The following is a 21,465-nucleotide window of genomic DNA, read 5'->3' on the forward strand; positions in this document are numbered from 1 at the left end:
ACCAAATACACGCTTGTGGGGCGTGGGAGAAGAATAAGTAATTAAGTACACAGTAATATGAGTTTTTTATAAGAAAAGAAAAAGTATTTTCAGTGCAAAGGCACATTAAGCTCACGAGGAGCTCAGTAAGTGAAAAAAAAAGTAGAAGAAAGTGCAGAAAGGCACAGGATATGCACGCGAGGCGCGGTAAGGCGTAGAAATAAATGAAATATTGTATGCTCAGAGAAGAGCTTGTGAAAAAATATATTAAGCACAGGATACGCACGCGAGGCGCGGTAAGGCGTAGAAGTAAATGAAATATTGTACACTCAAAGAGGGCTTGTAAAAAAAAATAATATATGAAGTTGCTGGCAGCGCCGGAGAAGCTGTCTAACTTGAAGAAGAGATACATGCTTAAACAGAACACATTGGTGTTAAGTGAATAAAAAGGTTGTTTAAAGCCGCGGAGTGAAAAGTGGCAGAAGTCTAGATAGAGATATATAGAAAGTTGTTTTTAATAATTTTTGTGTATAAAGCTTTTGAAGATTGGTGTGTGGGAGAGCGGGGAGTTGCAGGCAAAGCTGTGAGGGCTTGCAGGCTGGCTGACATACAAGATTAATGTGAAAGAGTACGAGGAGGAGGTGTTTAGACCCAACAGAAGGACTTGGGAGGAGCATGACAGGCAGAGAGGAAAGTGTGAAACAGAGACAGTGAAGAAAAAGACAGGATAAGAGACTGCTATGTAAATACAGAGAAGGTAGATATTATTTCAAAGAAAGAATACTAATAAACAAACATAGCAGAAAAAGACGAGAAGCAGAAAGTTAAAAAATTAGAAGGAAAATAGAAAGTCGGGAGCAAAGACATTAGGAAGTGTTAGGGTTGTAAGAGGATTAAATAAATAAAGTTGGTTATAAATCAAAAGAGTTAAAGCTTAGATTATAGTGAAAAAGCTGACAGACTGATCAATGCTTGGGACAGTCTTTGATGGGAGACTTAAGTGATGATGAAATAATACTCCCAGAACATTACTTGACTGACGGAGACATCGAAACCCAGGGAATCAGGACACATTTTTGGCTGGAAAGGACCTATTTTGACAGGGTAGGAGCAGAACATTGGCAGGACGAACAAGAGATCAATCAGAAATTATGGCAGATTACTAAGGTAATCAATCTGAAGCAAAAGAAAGAACAATTCCCTCTAATTAATTGGGAGCTGCTGATAAGACGTCTGTGGCATCAGGGTTTAACCCCGTGGCTGGAGCTGCTTTGTGCTGATCCTAATAAAGAACTTAGCATACCATTAAATCATTTAATAACACTGCCAACCGATCCAGGTGAAGAACTGTTTCCTAGGTTGACTCTGACTGTGGTCCCAAGGAAGGTTCGGTGGGAAACAGGTAAATTTTCATATTTAGTTAAAGAAAAAGAAGACGGGCATAACAGTTGGAAATTCAATCCTTTTAAGGGTTTAAAATACAAAACAGGTGTTACAGCCAGCAAGTTATTGGTCTGGATCAGGACAGCCCCTGAGGGACTACCAGAACACCATAGAAACACCTCACATAGCGTTTGTCAGGGTTACATGGGTAACTCTCAAGGTCAAGGTCGGGAAAGTACCCCGCTAGACTTAGTACTAAGAAAATATCCAGGAAAACGCACTAAGGCCAACCAATGTATGAGAAAGTGGCACAAAAGGTCACATGGGGGCAGGCAATGGCCTTTGGTGGGATCATTTGATCCGGTGATGTGTGAAGCAGTTGCGGTAGAAATACAGAAAAAAGAAATTAAAGATCAGCAGAAGAACGTAAATAACAACAAAAAACGCACTGAAGAAAAAGAAGTTTTGGCCTTGTTCAAGCAGGAAGCACAGAGGCTACAGCAGAAAAGAGAAAAAATGACAGAGGAAAGATCCAAAGACACTAAAGCCAGTGCACCGAGCTGGGAAGCAGAGCCACCCCCATATAAACGTCATGATATGGGAAAGACAGCTGGACAATTTGTATTAGGAACTCGTGAAGAGGACCAAGGCATGGATGTGGAGGGCAAATTCACACTGACACTAAAAGCTCGAGAGCCACAAGGAGACAGGTCCTCAGTCTGTCAAATGGATCATACAAGGTCTCCAAGTCCGAAAGTAAGTGGTCGCTCACCACGACCAGCAGGGGGGGCCACAAATAACAGTGACACGGAGGCAGACGAGGATAAAGAGAGAGACCTGAAGGCTCCGCCTGCACATCGAGGTCCACTGAAAACCGTCCCCTCCCACCATAAGTCAGCCGACTGGACCTTCACAGGCTATAGAGGCTCCGAAGAGTGGCACAAGAGCTTCTGTGACACACTGGATCTGGCCAGAAGAGATAATGAAGAACTAGCTGAGCAACTTCGGCTAGCGAAGGAAAGAATACAAAGACATAGGGACGCCGAGGAAAGAAGAATATTACAACAATCGACGCCCAATCAAGGGAATCACATTATAGAGCCACCCACCCGAAAAATTTCTGGTGAGATCATCATTGAGAGTGCAAAAGAGGCCCGACTCAGGCAAAGACAACAATGTGTAGCCAAAGACATAGCGGCTTTAGAACAGAATATAACCAACTGGATGGACTGCCTGGAACCAGTCAGTCGCACTCGATCTGGAAGACAGTATGGAGCCCCCACAGAAGAAGAGGAGGACGAAGACCTCATATGCCCATTGGTGGTTAGAAATGGTCATCATGTGTATACCCCATGGAGCTGGACAGACATGGTGGGGCTGGCCAACAGGCTGCCAGACATCACCCAAGGAGCTGGGAGATGGATAACTGCCTTAGAAGAAGGCACTGCAGGGGTAACCTTGTCTTTAGGTGACATAAAAGCCTTGCTAATGCATGTCATGGGAAAACATGACACTGAAGAATTAGCAGGAAAGGTTGGACTAACACAAATGATGGGCACTAATCAACATGATGAAGTCCCCTTTAATCGCTATAGAAACTCCATGTGGGAAGGACTGAGAAGAAAGTACCCTGAGGTCTTGGATCCCTCTAAATTGGATGATGAGGAGTGGACACCTGAAGAGTGCCCAAAGAAGTTCCTGCACTGATTCCAGAAAAGATGGGCGGAGGAAACAGGAAATGCATGGAACCATTCTCCAGCAACTGAAATCCTGTTTAAAATAACTGTAAAAAAGGCTCTACCAGATGAGGTTCAGAAAGCCCTAGATGGAGTCGTGGGACTATCAAAAATGAATTGGGCTTTATACTCTGAGCATATTTGTCACCATCTTGAAATCTACAAGAAAGAAAAACAAAAAGAAGAAGATGCAGCAAAATCCCTGACGAAAAAATTGGTGCAGATGCAGTTGGGAGAGCTAACCAAAGTCAAGAAAGAAAAAACAAAGACCCAGGCACCAATGATGACCCCTGTTCCTTCTGAGTCGGCAAGCACAGGCCCTATGGCAAACACTGCTGCCACCATACAGGCACCTGTGGTAACAGCCACACAGAGCCCCCAAGGAGCAGCAGGAAGCACTCCTACAGGAGAAGTCTCAGCACCAGTGGAGCATCACTATCACTACCATAGCACTGGCACACCCGGAAATGGACCCACCTACAGTCATGGGTGGAGAGGAGAGTTACGGAACTTTCCAGGTCAAAGAGGAGGGTGGCGAAGAGGATCTCGCCAACCTTCATTTGGAAGCAGATTCCAGAACTCAGCTCCCAGGAACAGTCAAGCGGACCGCCTATGGGACCAACACCCCCAATAGGGGATCAACCCTCTAATGAGTGTTGGAGCTGTGGACAACCTGGACATCGAATGAGAAATTGTCCGGCCCGACCTTGGGTTGGACCCTCTGCCTATTGGCAATAGGGAGGCCTAGAGAAGACAGAGGGGGAAACGGTGGCATTGGCTATTTCGATGATACCTAAGGAAGAGCCAACCGTCACCGTTAATATACAAAACAGAGATTTCCCTTTCATGGTGGATACAGGGGCAACATACTCTTGCATAGGGAAAATGGGCGCTCATCTCCCCCTCTCTGGGTCTGTAATTAAGACCATCGGCTTCTCTGGGAAGACTCAAATAATACCTTTTACACGCCCACTTCCTGTAACGATTGCAGGAAAAACAATTGAAGCACCCCTGTTATACTCACAAAATACACCTGTGAATTTGCTGGGAAGAGACATTTTATGTAAGCTACAAACCCAGATAGTGTGTACCCATCAAGGACTGCAAATACACTTTCCTGACGAAGCACTCGCCAACATTATGGTGCTTATGGACATGGAAAACAAGGTCCGACCTGTGCAACCCATGGTATACTGGCTGAAGTTACAACCAGAAAATTCAAATCTTCAACTGGAATGGGAAAAATGGAAGTCCTGGGCAGAACAACACTATGAAGCAGTATATACACCTAGTTTACCTTTACATGTCACCCTGATGTTCGATGCCAAACAAGAACAGACTGACTATGCATGCTGCTGGGATGTATTGATGAATCAACGGCTGTTTCACATAACCACCACAGAAATTTATTTAGGCCCCCAAGGGGCCGCAGCTTCTGTCAAGCTAACTTCAGCTGAACAACAATGGTATCAAGTGCCGAATGCCACGCCTCATGTGACCCTTTTAGTCTCAGAAAAGTACGAATCCCATGACCTAGGTCCAATGGTAAAGACAGCCTCAGAAGTTGAAGAATGGCAAAACATGGAAAGTCCACAAGTACATCTGTCAAAAGACCAGCAGTTTATACTAATTAATTTAAAAGTAAATGATGAGGCTATAGCTCAAAAAGTGGAGCTCAATCCTAGACCAGAGGGACAGATGGTGTTATCGGCCCAACAAGAGAAATTGTTAGAGCAAATACCACCAGTGGTGTGGTCCAAAAGCAAAACGGATGTAGGACTAGTAAAAACAGCCTTACCAGTAAAAATAAAAGTAAAACCGGGAGCAAAACTGCCTCACCAAAGGCAGTATCCATTAAAACCTCAGGCTATTGAAGGCATAAAACCAGTAATCAATCAACTCAACTTCAATCAACTTTTTTTTTTATATAGCGTCAAATCACAACAAACAGTTGCCCCAAGGCGCTCTAAAGGGACTAATGGCAGCTGGAGTTTTAATAAAAACTGCAAGCCCATGCAATACTCCTATCTACCCTATCCCTAAAAACAATACCAAAGAGTATCGGCTGGTACATGATCTGCGTCCTATCAATGCAATAATAGAAATGGATGCACCTATAGTACCTGATCCGCATACTATACTATCAAGCATCCCTGCTGGAGCAAAATGGTACACAGTAATCGATCTGTGTTCAGCCTATTTCAGTGTGCCTGTGCACCCAGACTCACAACATTTGTTTGCATTCACATTTCTGGGACAACAGCTAACGTATACACGGCTACCTCAGGGACTGAACCTGTCCCCAGCCATCTTTAACAAAGTCCTGGCTGAAGATTTACAACACCTTGACATACCCAGTACATTGGTGCAATATATGGATGATCTCCTTATTGCATCAGAGACTCAAGAACAGTGTGAAAAAGATTCATTAATTGTATTGCATGCATTGGCAGATGGAGGTCATAAAGTAAGTAAGGACAAATTGCAGTTCTGCAAACAACAAGTAGAATACTTGGGAAGACAGTTGTGTGGGACCACGCGATGTATAGCCCCAAGCCAAGTGGAGGCTATAATCAAGGCTCCCAAACCCCAAACAGTGGGACAGATGCTTTCATTCCTTGGGATGGCAGGGTACAGTCGGCCGTGGATTTGTGATTATGCTATAAAAACTGCACCTTTGCGTGCCATGATTAGAGCAGTGGGGCAAACAAGCAATGCAGCTCTCCTCGTCTGGACAGATGAGGCAACGGGAGCTTTTGAGGCCCTAAAAACAGACATGCAATCTGCTCCCGCGTTAGGTAACCCATATTATGGGAAACCTTTCCATTTGTATGTTACTGAAAAAGCTGGTTATGCTTGTGCTGTACTAATGCAGGAAACAAATGAAGGAAAACAACCATTGGCCTATTATAGTACAAAGCTTGACAACATTGAAACAGGATTGCCACCATGCTATCAGGGTCTAGCAGCAGCTGCCTTTGCATTTCAAAAAGCATCATCCATAATCATGGGACATGCAGTAACGTTGTACACGTCGCATCAGTTACATGCCCTGCTAACCAGTCAACGTTTTGTCTTAACACAAGCTAGACGCACTGGATATGAAGTTGTGTTGTCCGCTCCAGAAATAACAATACAACGTTGTCACACGGTGAATCCCGCCACCAAATTGACCACACCGTTAGATGGTACTCCACATAACTGTGTGGCAGAGACAGAGAAATTTTTGAGAGCCAGAGAACATTTGTATAATCACGCTATAGATGCAGATCTAACCCTGTTCGCGGACGGCTCATGCTTTCGAGATGCCGTGGGATTGCATGCAGGTATGGGGACTGTTAAACTAAACACGGATGGCGAGACCTTTGAATTACTGGAGTCCCAAGGAATTGATCAGCCTTGTTCAGCCCAACTGGCAGAAATCAAAGCCTTAACTATGGCTTGCCAGATAGCTAAAGATCAACGTGTTAATATCTACACAGACTCAGCCTACGCTTATGGCGTATGTCATGTACATGCAAACATTTGGAAACAAAGGGGATTCCTGAGAGCAGATGGCACCCCTGTCACTCATGGAGAAGCGATTTCCCAACTGTTACAAGCTCTCCAATTACCGTCTGAGGTAGCCATCATTAAATGTGCAGGTCATCAAAAGAATAATAACATCATAGCTCAAGGTAACAACCTAGCAGATGACGCAGCTCGCAAAGGAGCACAAGGAGAAAATATGTTTCCCCTGCTAACCATCCAAGATTGTGCCCCACTGGTTTCACTTGACGCACTGATAGTGGCTCAAAGTAGGGCCAGTGGAGAAGAAAAACGAATGTGGGTTAAACGAGGCGCTATTGAGACACGCAGTCAGGGGCCAGCGGACAAGCTGTGGCGCAGTAGTCATGGACATTTTGTGTTACCCACCAATTTATTACGACATGCAATCATTTGGGCCCACGGACCCGATCATTGTTCGCGAGTCCAAATTATGAACAAACTAAAAGCTGTCTGGTGGTCACCATATATGGCAGCTACAGTGGACTGGTTGTTGAATGAGTGTGAGGTATGTGCACAGTACAATGTCCGGAAATCATTCACAGCCCCTTTAGCCCACATTCCGGTCCCTGATGGGCCATTCAGACATCTTATGATGGATTTCATAGACATGGGAGCTGAAAATCGAGTTAAACGAATGAGATATGTTTTGGTAGTGATATGCAGATTCAGCCGATGGATTGAGGCAGTAGCCTCTGCAAATCAAGACCATAAAACAGTAGCCAAATTCTTGTGCCGAGATGTCTTTCCAAGATTTGGCATTCCAGATACTATCTCATCTGACAACGGTAGGGCTTTTGTAGCCAAGGTTACACAAGAAACATTCAAACAATTGGGTATCAAACAGAAATTTGGGTGTGTTTATCACCCCCAATCAAATGGGGCGGTGGAACGGGCTAATGGCATTTTAAAGAACAAACTAGCAAAAATCATAGCAGACAGCAATGGCAAACTAACCTGGCTGGATGCGTTGCCGCTTGCTTTATTGTCAATGCGCTCACAAACTAACCGACTAACCCATTTGACACCATTTGAAGCTCTTACAGGTCGGCCGATGCCTATTCCATACCTGAGAGGACCCTACGAAGGACCATCGCTGGAGCAGCTACAAGACGAATGGCATAATTATCTGAGACAGTTAACCCAAATACACAAAACTATCTTTTTGCAGGTCAAAGGTGCTACAGAAGACAGAGAAGCAGAGATTCCACTCGAAAATCAGAGCATCCAGCCTGGTGATCTGGTTTACGTCAAAGTGTTCAAAAAGAAGTGGGACAGGCCCCGCCGAGAAGGATCTTCATCGTTCCAGCACCTGGCGATGACGGCTTCACAGAATCTGCCTGCAGCAAGAGTCGGCCCGAGGACTCCACCATCACCTGAAGGACCCTTTGGACTCAGGAACACACCCCTTCCGCAGATGCCATGGAGACAGTCACATGTGCCAGTGGCAACGATACCCTCCAGGGGAGGCAGCCAAGGTCGGCCATATGCAGCAACTGCCCGAGTGCATCCTAGACCCAATTCACTGCTAGGACCTGTCCCCAGCTTTCCACCCCCAAGGCAGGAGAGATATTCTGATCAGTCCAGTGCCTCTGGAGGAGGATCAGCAGGGGTGGACCTTAGCCGAACTCACCCACCAGGACAGAGGGGAGCTTTGTACAGGCTGCTAAATGCCCAGAGTGTCCCAACCACTTGCCTGTGCGACATCAACAATACTCCCCCCACACACGAAATGCCTTCCCCCTTGTACTTCCTGTCCCCTGGACTGCACAACCTTAATCTGGTCATGGTCACCCCACTGGACATGGCAATCTTGGTTCGAGAGCTTCGTCTTCCACAAGAGTCTGTTCCAAAAACCTTGGAGCAGCTCCTGCCCCTCACAAATCACATTCCCCATGGGCTATTTGAGGAAATCATGCCACAACTGAGTCAGACAGCTGCATACCTGTTAAGGATACACCGCGACAATGCCAACATCTCTTGTGCTCAGGAGGGCCTCCATACTCAACTGTGCGGTCTTCAGTCTAGTATGGACATGCTAGCCAGCATGATGGAGCATATGGAAAGGGAACAGCTAGGGCTGGCCACCACCACCCTGAATGTGGGCAAGAATTCTCTGGGGGCCCTGTACAACCTGGCCAAGCAGCACAAGGAGTTGGAAAGATCCATCAGAGAACTGCACGACTGTCTGAAAGCCAGAATTCCTGATCCTTCCCCCACTACCCCTGAAAGGCCAACCTCCCCATATTCCCCAACTTCTCCCAAAACTTCAGACGCTGAGTAAATGCTGAGGAGCGCAGACTGACGTAATGGCACTGAACACGGACTATGATCTTGGTTCTTGAGTTTGAATTGCGGACTGGTTTCAGAAATCTGAGTGTAAATAAAAACAAAGAAGGATATATGTTAGTAACGAAGGTTGGGTAAATGTCTGTCCTTACCATCATCTGCGTAACACAGATAAAGCTAAATGCATACACATAGATATCACATTGCAAAGTTATAAAAAGGGGACCCTTACACGGCGTGTTTGTAGATTTAGTAGTAAAGATGCACCATAGGGACCCCTTTTTCTTAAATTATAGCATGCCTCAAGAGACATGCATCGCCTAAATTTGGCGTCTGGCCAAAAAGGGCATTAGAAAACAAGCTGAAAAAGAAGAAAAACAAAGTGGAAAATGTTGAGAAATGGCCTATAATGAAAACCATTATATGATTGACTAAGGCAAATGACTTAAGGACGGACATGAAGGGAAACCATTTATTGTGTTTTATCATTTAACTAGACATAGCTGCGCTAACCTTAGAATAGTTTCTTGATTGGTTGACTAAATAGTGGTAATGTAGGGGTTATTTGATGCATTTAAATAATAAATGTGTGACGCTTTAACAAAATAATATGTAGAACCAAGTATAATGGGTTGGAGCCTCTGGATGAGTGAGACAATAGATGCCAGAAGATGATTGGTTGCACTAATGTCAATGTAATGCCTTTTACTTTGCCATGATTAAGAGGTTGCTGTAACTTGTTTTATGTGGCCATTTTAAGTGCCTTGAATTACACCAAAACTCAATGTTTGAATGTCACCTTGCGTTGATATAATCCAGCTAATTACTCACCTTGTGCCTTAGTATGTAGGTTCACCTGCACTTCAATATATTTACCGTGTGAAGTATCACTGATATTCATATCCGCACCAGAGTTATCAGTAAGTCGAGTGATGTGTTTTTCTTTTTTATTGCAATGCACAAATGAGGATGTCTTGTCAGTAAACAACCCAAGAGTATAGTTGATGTAATGGGACTCTTTCGAGTCCCAGAGGAGGGACTGTAGAAGAATTTTTAGGTCCTTATTTGAACTATGATGAACTATCAAGTGTCCTGATCCGAACTGTATGTCCTCTGGTTGAACTAGCAGGTGTTCAACCCAAAAAAAGGGCTCTATTAGTAATTTAGTCTGTCAGGGGCTTTCCAAGGCCTTTTAGGTGCTTTCCCGCAGGCCACGTGCAGGGGCCTCGGGCCAGCTGCACCTGCGGCTGAGGCCACGTGCGGGGAGGCCTCAGGCCAGCTGCACCTGTGGCTGAAGGTCTTTTAAAAAAATCAGTTGTAAATCCTTCACGTTTTAATGGGAGCGTTTGTCACATTGAAATAATGGCCTAACACCTGCTTAGGGTTCACTAGAGGACGCTTCCAATAGAAAACCATGTCTTGGGAATGAAATAAATAAAAAAGTTGAAGGAGGAGTGATGCCCGCGGGTCTCCAATAAATAGATGAGCGCTGTTGTCACTTATTCAGTCTCTCTAGAGGACTCAGTTTGTCTAAGCTCTGTGTCAAAGGCTTAAATAAACTTAAAAACTCTGTGCATTTTATCTTGCTTAAGGCTGAATTATTCTAAAGTGTTGTGTCCTTTTCTAGCATATCACTTGCAATTAGTTTGTGTTATCTAAAAGACGACATCCTGAGAAGACTAAAGTCGAGCCACGACACTTGGTCAACAGCAGGGCTGAGCAAACCAACACCGACCCATAACAAACAACACACATAACACACAACACATAGGCCGGCCCGGTACATAAAACATATATATGAAGCAAAACACGAGGGAAAAAGAGAAGAAAAAAAAACCCTCCTAGCCACTGCATTACACAGTGGCAATGAGGAAAAAAAAAAAATCCCATCAGCACAAAAAAACAATAATCACAGAGACAAAACAAGGACACAGGACGACAACCGAGATTTGAAAGGACCAGTTTATCAGAACACTCCGGAAGGCAGCCAGTTTCGGCGCCGTCGATGGCCTTGTTCGACAGTCTGGGGGGGGGGAAGGGAACAGCCCTGCACAGGCTGAGAAAGTCCTGGACAGTCCACAGTTCACGTCAGGGCTGGAGAAGCTGAGGGGAGGGGGGAAGACCAGGGAGCGAGGCATAAGAGTGTTGTTCTTCTGAGGAGGTATCTTATCACAGCGACCTTGAAGTGCAGCTGTATTTGGGGAAGCCAAATGAATAGCCAGATTAACAGACGCCTGAAAGATTCCACAGTTCTGAGAACAGTGGCTCCCAATGCATCTGAAATGTAGAATGTAGAATGTGGTCTTCACAGACGGTCAAAGCGGGTTTCCAGGGCTGCAATCTTCCCAGAGATGACATCCAATGCGCGGTTAACCCCCGCCGACTGCGCAGCCACTGCCTTCCCAATCGAATCAATCATATAGGGCAGCTTGGAACGACCAATCAAAGCTGCTTCCACTTTCTTGATTTTCCGGTAAACCAGCAAGTGCCCCGCTCCACACATCAGAAAGCCGGTCACCACCAAGCCGAATATGTACACATCTTCAACGTCCTCCACAGAAAGCATGTAAAGGCACATGACCTGCCATCTCCTCCATGAGTCCATCACGTAACCCATCACATGCGTCCCAGCAGGACAGGTCGGGTCCTCCGCTCCCGAAGATCTTGTAGAAAAAATAGTGTCAATTGCGTTCAGAGACCACTTTAACATCCATTTTTGTCGTTTCCAGAAGAGCAACGCTGCAGCCTCACAGACAACACGCCACAAAAGCAGGAAAGATAAGGAGGGAGGGAGAAGAGAAAAGTGCGTCTGTCTTGGTCGAGTGCAAGAATCATCCTTACCCCACAAAGTGAGATCTTGCATGGAATCCCAGACCGAGGGAGATTGACAGTCATCTTGTGTTTCTTCCACTTTCTAATAAATAATAATAACAGTTGTTGTCTTCTACCAAGATGCTTACCTGTTGTCCTGTCGCCCTTCCCAGCCTTGTGCAGGTCTACAGTTTTGTCCCTGGTGTCCTTAGACAGCTCTTTGGTCTTGGCTATGGTGGACAGGTTGGAGTGTGACTGATTGTGTGAACAGGTATCTTTTATACAGGTAACAAATTTAAACAGGTGCAATTGATACAGGTAAAGAGTGCAGAATAAGAGGGCTTCTTAAAGAAAAATTAACAGGTCTGTGTGAGCCAGAATGCTTGCTGATTGGCAGGTGTTCAAATACTTATTTGCAGCAGTAACATAGAAATAAATTATTAAAAAAATCATACATTGTGATTTCCGGATTTTTTTTTTATAGATTATGTCTCTCACAGTGGACGTGCACCTAAGATGAAAATTTCAGACCCCGCCATGATTTCTAAGTGGGAGAACTTGCAAAACCGCAGGGTGTTCGAATACTTATTTTCCTCACTGTATGTGCATAGGTATGTGTGTGCATATGGGTATGCGTGTATGGGTGTGTGTGTATATATATATATATATATTCTATTTCTACCTCATTTCTTATGTCTTGTACAAGTATTATTATTATTGCTTATCTTTGCACACGCTGTTCGATGAACATTTTCCTCTACTTGCACCCACCTTGTGTGTTGTCTTAAGAGCTGACGTAACCTGTGAATTTCTCCTCTGTGAGATCAGTAAAGTTTATCTATCTATCTCTGAAGGCATTTGGTAGCTCGTTTCAGTGTGGGAAATCTCTTGTTATAAAGAACACATTGCAATCTGCCTGATGGGTAAAACCTCAGCCGTGAGTGTACTTGACTACAGATACCAAAACAGCTTTCAACAAAATACAGAGGTATACTATATCAAAAGCATATCTCAGATCTATTAGTAGCAGTACTGATGTGGAATCAGCAACCATAGCCAGCAAGATACTCTGCTTTTCATTGAATGGTGGATACTGCATATATTGCAGAGGATCAAAAATACTATTTTCCAAAAATCTGTCAGAAATTGATTTAGAGAATACTTTCTCAACAATTTTGGATAGAAATCCCACATTAGAGACAGGTTTATAGATTGGTAATATCCCATAGTCCAATAGGTGTCTGTTTTCAGGATTTAGTATTTAGTCTGATATTGGGTGTAGTGCTTGGCAGGCATACATGCTCTATTAAAAGATGCTTTTATTAGTTATCAATAAATTAGAAGTGCTATAAAAATATATACTCTAAATTAATTATCACAGAAGTTGAGCAAACACGGTCTACTACCATTGTAATTTTTTTGGTAAATTTCTGTAAAACATTTATTTGTTTTGATTGACATAACAGTGTTTTTGAAACATAAAGCCAAGCAGCACATTCACACTGTGGCTGACAATGTGTTGGACAATGTCATTGTGAAATGACCTGTTTTAGCCAGATATTTTGACTGATGCGTACAGATAAAGAGTTTCAGCCATGTGTTCGCCATCCAGCTCTCCATTTCACTGCCAGATGCTGCATTCACTGCTTGCTGGGAAAATACACCTCAGAAGTGAACAATATTTGTTCAATCAGCAACTTACAGTTTCAAGGCGTTGCACTTGTGGGGCGGTGACTGTTTTATCAATGGCTCTCATGACTCTCCTCTCTAATGTCTCCTTTCGATTAGTCTTAAGGATACGCCGAGCCTGGGAGAAGAAAAAAGTTATTACATATATGTTCCCATAGGCGGCTCAAGGGTGAGGCTTGTAGCCTGTAGCCCCCTCAGGAATTTTAGTGGAACTACCAGGAAAGTAAAATGTTAAATTCAACATTCTATAGTTTAATGCTTATTATCGCCCACTAAACTAAGACAAGACTGAACTTATTGTTTTTGGTCCGCAGAAACAAAGAGAATGTATTATAAATCGCTTTGAGGCCTGCTCCTTGAACCCCAAAATGCATGTCACAAACTTAGGAGTTATAAGAGACTGTGACTTGAATTTAAACAGACATGTTAACCAAATAACATTTACAGCCTTCTACCATCTTAAAAAACATTGCCAAAATTAAAAATATAGTTTCTAAACCCTGATTTGGATCGAGTGATTCATGCAATTGTTTGTAGTAGACTAGATTACTATATAGCCTGTTCACTGCGCTCTGCAGATGAGCTGCCTGTCAGCTTCAGTGTATTCAAAATGCAGCTGCCTGAGTCCTGACTGGAGCCAGAAGGTATGACCATATGAGTCCAATGCTTGGGTCTCTGCACTGGCTTCCAGTGGTCCAGAGAATAGATTTTAACATAGCTCTGATGGTATATAAATGGCTTTATGGTCTAGCACCAAAATACATTTCTGACATTTTAGTGTCCTATGAACCATCCCGGGCTTTGAGAACCTTGGGTAGTGGTTTTCTGTTGGTCCCCTGAGTTAGGACTTGAGGCTGCATTACAGCATTATGAACCCAAGGCATGGAACAACTTACCTGAGGATTTGAGGAATGCCACCAGTTTGGCAGTTTTTAAAACAAGGCTTAAAACATTCCTGTTTGGCTTTGTATATGATCAATAATTTGTATCTATTTGTTTTTATTTAATTTTATAGCTGTTTTTGCTTGTTTTTAACCTTTTTATCTTTTTAACTACTGTTTTATTGTATTGTATTTGTGGGGTACTATTTTTAAATGCTGTGAGGCACACTGAGTTGACAGGAAATGTGCCATACAAATAAACTTGCAGAAACGTGCCTTGCCTTAACTCTCCTTGTAGTCTCAGACTAATCCTTATTTTTTTCAGTTGTACATTGTTAAAACACAAGATCAATTGAGCAAGTTCATACCACTCATATAATTCAAAATCTATTTTATATCATTGTACAGTGCACTTCAGTTTGCTAGTAAAAATGGAGCAATTCTGTCAACCTTTTTGAAAATGAGAAACACAACAGTCCAACATTCAGAATGACTGTTGTAGGTGAATAGCACCACCTACAGGAGAACAACTTCCCACCTGCCTGTCATTTGTTGTTAACTGTCTACTTTTTAAAATTGGTGTTCCTTTACATTTTCCAAATTTATGTGTGTTGTAATAATGATTCTTCATCAGTTGCTGTTGGTACTTCTTTGTATTGTGTTGTGCTGGCGAGCCTAACCAATTGCGGTCGACTGGTCGATTGCCGGCTGAGTTCCAGTCAATCACGAGACACTGGTGCTGTAATGGACAGTGCTGCTATAATGGATTGTCACATCCAGGCACTTTGTCAATATTTTGCCTGGTTAGGAAGTGGCATGTCGCTCTCCATGAAGGGATTTTTACGTTAAGTAGGCAGCATTGGGAGTGTGCTCTCCAGTTCTCATATACGGCTCTTTGATGATAGCCTGTGTAGTGGGTGTTTGAGAGTGTGAAGAAAGGAGAGATAGGGAGGATGGAGGCAACTGTTTTTCCAATTCGTTACAAGCTGGACAAGATCTATCTGTGCCGTGTGAGAGGGTCTTCTCCAAAACTGGAGAGGTCGTAACAAAGAAGAGGAACAGACTCAAGCCTAACACTGCTGAAATGATCTGGTTTTTAAATAAAAACCTTTGAAGCCCCAAATCCCCTTCATTTTGTGCAATTGTCATAACAGTCCCTAATTGCACAAGCATTTCCCAATTTAGATCTCTATTACATACAGTATTTTATGATGGCACAATCACATTATAACACAAGTATATTGTCTTTAAAAAATATTCAAAAATTTCAAGATGCACATATAACCTTTATTATTAAACATACATAACTGTGCCGCATGACACCTTGCCCTTTATAGCCTGCCTTGCTTGCCTGGGATGAATAAAGCATTTCTATTCTATTCTATTCTATTCTATTCTATTCTATTCTATTCTATAGTTCCATGCAGATGCTATGTTGAAGATTGGCCAGCAGATGGCGCCATGTTTGATTGTCGCCAGTTGTATCAAATACTTCAACATACTGAACCATTTCAACAGAATTACTGTGCATTGATTCATAGGTTTCTCCATCACTAGCTTAAACCTATCCTGAAGACATTTAGATAGATTTTATTTTCCAGTAGAATTTTGTTGCTTTTAAATAACTCAAATATGTTTTTACTGACTTTCTTTCATGTGCTTCTTGTGAATGTGAGGACTCCTTTTAATATTTTAGTCTTGATTGTCTTATCTTATGAAACTTGTCTTACTGTGTGACCATAAAGGTTTATTTTCTGTTCATACATTAGGATAAAAAAAGAAGCTGGCAGGCCACAGAGCATTTTGTGTATCATGTTCAAATCTTAACTGTCTTAGTCAGCACCTGGTGGAATCTTCCAAAGTCAACCTCAAAACACATTTGTGTTCGACTTAGTAATTACTACTACTAATAATCATTGTACATACATAAAATGAAATTTGTTCTCTGCATTTAACCCATCCTAATTACAGTTAGACACAATCCAACCACTAGGAGCAGTGAGCAGCCACAGTCTGGTGCCCAGGGACCAACCCCAGATGTAGAGATGCTGCCTTGGTCAGGAGCAGAGCTGAAATAAACATGTTTTTGATTGTGAGAAGAAACCGGAGTGCCTGGAGGAAACCCACACAGACACACAAAGAACACACAAACTCCACACAGAAAGGGCGGGAAGCGATCCCACAACCTTCTTCCCGTGAAGCATCAGTGTTAATCATTAAAACGCTGTGCCGCCACAGTACACACAGTACAAAGTTTTTTTTACTATGTTGGTTTATATGATGGGCATTTTTAGATTTTATGATGGTTCTTATGGTTGTTATAGTTGTTATAGGAAGTCGGCCATTTTGAATTTTCTTGTCATTTTGGCGTGATTTCCACACATTGTATTTGAATGCACTTCTCCCAGGGATTTTGTCCAATGCACTTCAAATTTCTTTCACAGCATCCAGAGACAATAATGATCAAAAGTTATCGAAAGCTTTTCTCTATGTCGAAGGGTGTGGCCGCTATGGCGCCGCCATTTTGACCCTTCGTCATGGAACATTATACTTAAACAAGCGCTGATGTCACATAGTTAACCCCATCTAAAACATGCAGAACAAGTTGGTGAACATAGGCGATGATCGCCGTGAAGTTACCCGTAACGGAGTCTGTGTGGCGGCGTGCCGAATATTGACCCTTCGTCATGAAATTACGTTCTTCCTTTTGACAGCTTTAATTTTGTCATCATGAAAATTGATACACACATCAAGCACGACAACCTCTTACAATTCATAGGGGCGTCGCCCATGGGCGGGGCAAAATGCCTCAATAACGCCCCCTTGAAACTTTCAAAAACCCCTCCCCATAGGGTTTTTTTTTTTTTTTTTGGAGTAGGGAGATGAAAATTGGTACACATGTGTGACTTGCATAGACGTACAAAAAAGTCTCTGGCACCATGGGTCTACTCCAAACAGGAAGTCAGCCATTTTGAATTTTCTTGTCATTTTGGCGTGATTTCCACACTTTGTATTTGAACGAACTCCTCCCAGGGATTTTGTCCAATGCACTTCAAATTTCTTTCACAGCATCCAGAGACAATAATGATCAAAAGTTATCGAAAGCTTTTCTCTATGTCAAAAGGTGTGGCTGCTATGGCGCCGCCATTTTGGCCCTCGCCATGGAACATCGAGTCATGATAACTCCTTCATGCGTTGCCTGATTGACTTGAAACTTCACATGTGTGATGACAGTTGGCCCCTCAACACACCTGCCCCCTCTGTTTGTGCTCTGAGCACCCCCTACTGGATGAACCATAAACATGTCATAACTTCTTCATCCATTGTGTGATTTGCTTGAAATTTGAACTGTGACATGAGTGGTTGCCCCATGCCCACATCTGGTCACAAGGGGATGCGCAGGCCTGGGTAGGTGGTGGCGCGGAACAAGGCCCTGTATATGACTGCTTACAGTCCTAGTTGTTATTATTATTACCTGTTCTGTAAGAGCATGCTGTAATTCTGCCAGCTGGCTGTTTGTTAGAATGTCCTCTGGGCCGATTGCACTTAACTCTCCATTAACTGTGTCTGTTAACATCAAAACCAGTTCATCGCACACATCTTCGTCATCCTTTTTGTTACGAAACATGTATCTAAAAAGAAGAAAAGCACAAGGAACAAATCACTGCAAGCACAAACCATATAGACATTTTTACTAAATAAGAGAAAACAAATAAAGCTGAGAACCGTTTGTTTGGTTGATATTGTTACCAAAGGACTTCAAGTCCTTTGAAACTTTAGTGCAAGACTGGCCAACCTGGAGAAATACCATCAATTCTGGCATCGTACATCAGGAAGAACAATGCATCAAGGCAGCAGAAGAAAAGTGGGAAAGAAGAAAAGCAAAACTCCTTTAACCGAGACCCCCACTGACCATTCCTTGTCCTGACTGTGGCTGAAAATTCCACGCTCCTATCGGCCTCATCTGGTATTCAAAGATGCATAGAGGAAAATTAAGATGAAGATGGAGAAGAAAACCCCTCAGACTACAAGGAACTGCAGAGAAGTTACCAAAAGCCAAGAAAGTGTGACTTTTTGCTCTTAAAGAGAATTGTTTACCGTATTTGTTCCTGCAAGTTTCTCTTCAGGTTAGCAGGAGTCAGCTTCTTTAAAAACTCTTCTTTCACTGGCTCTACCCAGTCTACACAGATGCACATATCAAACACCCATGAGATTAAATTGAAGTGCTCCATGAAGTCAACTGTATGTGTGCAGCATTCAGGGTCAACAGCATATTAGAGCCACGGTAACAGATTAATCGATGCACAGCGTTTGCCTCACCGCTGGGTGGAAGCACCTCCATGTCATCACGCATGAAGTCGTCATTATCACTGTCTTCATCATATGAGCTCCGTGACATGCTCCTTTTTTCAACACTGTCATCACTGGACATACACAATTGTGCAGTTTTGAAATTTATTAATTTGTCATTACTTCAAAACAAGTAAAGTTAAAAAAACAAATAGAAATGCAGTAGATATTTACTGTCTTTTAATTCTTCATTGACATGGGGTGTATGAATCTCACACTTGCTGTAATTCTATTGATCTAAGAACATTAATATTCAGAGTGGATCCAAGTAACAGCATATATAACAGACTTGGCTACAGAGCCGCGTGTTGAGAAACAAGAAAAAATGGACCTGTGTGCTCCCTCTAGTGGAGTCTGCATTGCACAGTATGGTAAATCTCAGTAGATCATGTGACCATGCACAATTTTTCGACCAGTAAAGGACACCATGACAACTGTAAATGACTGATCAGCTGCCACATTTATGACCAATACACATGTAAATACCTGTCAGTGAAGGCTACATCATTATTGCCTAATAGGTTCTGTCTCTGTTTGTTTGTTGGTGGATTCTTGGCGTGTCCCACAGTTTCTTCTTTGGTGTTGTCCAATCTGAATTGAGGTTCTGCCTTTGCTGTCAGGGGCAGAAGCACTTCTTGAGGGCCCTGTGGCGCAATCTGGTTGGTGATCTGTTGTATCATTAGATTCTCTGTTTCCTGTGTTACCTGCAAAGATAAAGAATCATATCATCCATCCATCCATCCATCCATCCATCCATCCATCCATCCATCCATCCATCCATCCATCCATCCATCCATCCATCCATCCATCCATCCATCCCACTGTGAACATTGTACCTGTAGCTTCATATCCCAACAGCAGAATTTACAGCTTCTGTCACACAGAATATTGTGATTTTTTTTCACCTCTTCTCCTCCTCTGTCAGACAGAAAAATGAACATTCACAACATTACATTAAATTCGGACACACTGATAGACATGTTGATTATTGGTGGTACAATCTGTCACAAAGAAATTAAGAATCTCTGTAATTTCTGACTGATTCCACATGCACATTGCTATTTCAGGGGTCATTAGGCATGGGTGTGTTGTAGTCCAAATGTGATATCAACCAGTAAGAGCGGCACCTGCTTGTCCCTTTAAGCCAGAGTGTACCAGGTGAACAGCACTATGGGATTAAGAAATAAAATGCAAGTGAAAGAATATATTTTACTGTTTTTCAAGGAAGCATGGCCAACAGACCTAGAATAGCAAAATTTACAATTGCACAAGCATCGAGACCGATTCTTGATGCCCAGAGTGAGGATGAAAAGGATGATGGACAAATATATCAGAGAGTGAAATCAATATGAAGAACCAATCATTTATATGGAAGTATTCTTTATATAAAGTCAATGGGATCATAAATAACCCCACTTGATCATATTGGCCATGAAAAGAGTTTGGTCGCTTGAGGGTTTACTGGACCTTTTTGAAGTAATCACATGACGACTTACTTGTTGGATTCTCTTGTGCCCCAGGACACAATATGCATGTTAACAAGTGAGTAAATGGTCAGCAGGAGATATCCACTTGGGATGCAGATGAAATACATCAGACCATAGACGATCATTCCTGAGGGAGACAATATCACAACATAATTCAACATAGAGCAACACAACATAATGTAATAAAATGTTGTGTACACAACACAATAACACATCAGAATGTAACACAACACAACGCTGTGTGTACCTGTGTAATGTAACATAACCTAATATAGCAATGTCATTAATCTAAAATACCAATGTAATAGAATATAATTTAATAGATCATAATGGAATGAAATGTTGTATACTTAACATAATGTGAAATAATAAAATATAACATAACATATAATTTAGTAACACAACAAAACAGAACAGAGCAACTTACTACAACACAAGCTATGACATAATATAATATAACTAGCTGAGGTAGCCGGCGCTGCCTGGGTTAACCTGTTTTATATATAAGCCAAATGCCAATCATTTTAATCAATACAACTGCCCAACATTTGTTTTTGTAATGCTGATGTCTTATAAATATAATAGTTAATGGGCTGAAGTTTGTCCAGCAGAACCATAAGAGGTGGACTCCCCAAACTAAGTGGAAATACTTGGTTAAAAGACAAACATTTGTAGTCCTTCATGCAGACCTTGTTTTGCAATCAAATTTATAACAAAATTACACACAAAAGGTAGGTAACAGTAAATGTAAATATCAATGAATCAAAATTGAGGTAGTGGTATATTTCACTGTTTTTACATTGCAATTTTACGAACATAAAATGAATGTATTCAGACAGGAAGGCAAACCAGGTTGTAGAGGACAGTCAGGTGCTTAACAGTTGAGAACATAAAGTAGGTGAAGAAAGGGATTAAATAAACAGAGATGGCCAACACATACAGTAGTGTTCAGAATAATAGTAGTGCTATGTGACTAAAAAGATTAATCCAGGTTTTGAGTATATTTCTTATTTTTACATGGACAACAAGGTACCAGTAGATTCTCACAAATCCAACAAGACCAAGCATTCATGATATGCACACTCTTAAGGCTATGAAATTGGGCTATTAGTAAAAAAGTAGAAAAGGGGGTGTTCACAAAAATAGTAGCATCTGCTGTTGACGCTACAAACTCAAAACTATTATGTTCAAACTGCTTTTTTAGCAATCCTGTGAATCACTAAACTAGTATTTAGTTGTATAACCACAGTTTTTCTTGATTTCTTCACATCTGCGAGGCATTAATTTTGTTGGTTTGGAACCAAGATTTTGCTC

General features: G+C 42.3%; 1 protein-coding gene across 1 annotated transcript in view; it reads right to left on the reverse strand.

Moving 5' to 3' along the window:
- chs1 (chitin synthase 1) overlaps positions 1-21,465 on the reverse strand; it is a 117,145-nt gene that overhangs the window by 13,417 nt on the left and 82,263 nt on the right. Inside the window, exons 24-30 of the mRNA XM_034188600.1 lie at positions 20,161-20,278; positions 19,501-19,582; positions 19,151-19,368; positions 18,635-18,738; positions 18,413-18,494; positions 17,790-17,946; positions 13,447-13,551 (exon numbers count right to left, since the gene is read on the reverse strand). Of these exons, the coding sequence (XP_034044491.1) occupies positions 13,447-13,551; positions 17,790-17,946; positions 18,413-18,494; positions 18,635-18,738; positions 19,151-19,368; positions 19,501-19,582; positions 20,161-20,278 (866 nt within the window). The remainder of the gene's footprint in view (positions 1-13,446; positions 13,552-17,789; positions 17,947-18,412; positions 18,495-18,634; positions 18,739-19,150; positions 19,369-19,500; positions 19,583-20,160; positions 20,279-21,465) is intronic.

Source organism: Thalassophryne amazonica, chromosome 2 (assembly GCF_902500255.1).
Source record: "Thalassophryne amazonica chromosome 2, fThaAma1.1, whole genome shotgun sequence".
Classification (NCBI taxonomy): Eukaryota; Metazoa; Chordata; class Actinopteri; order Batrachoidiformes; family Batrachoididae; genus Thalassophryne; species Thalassophryne amazonica.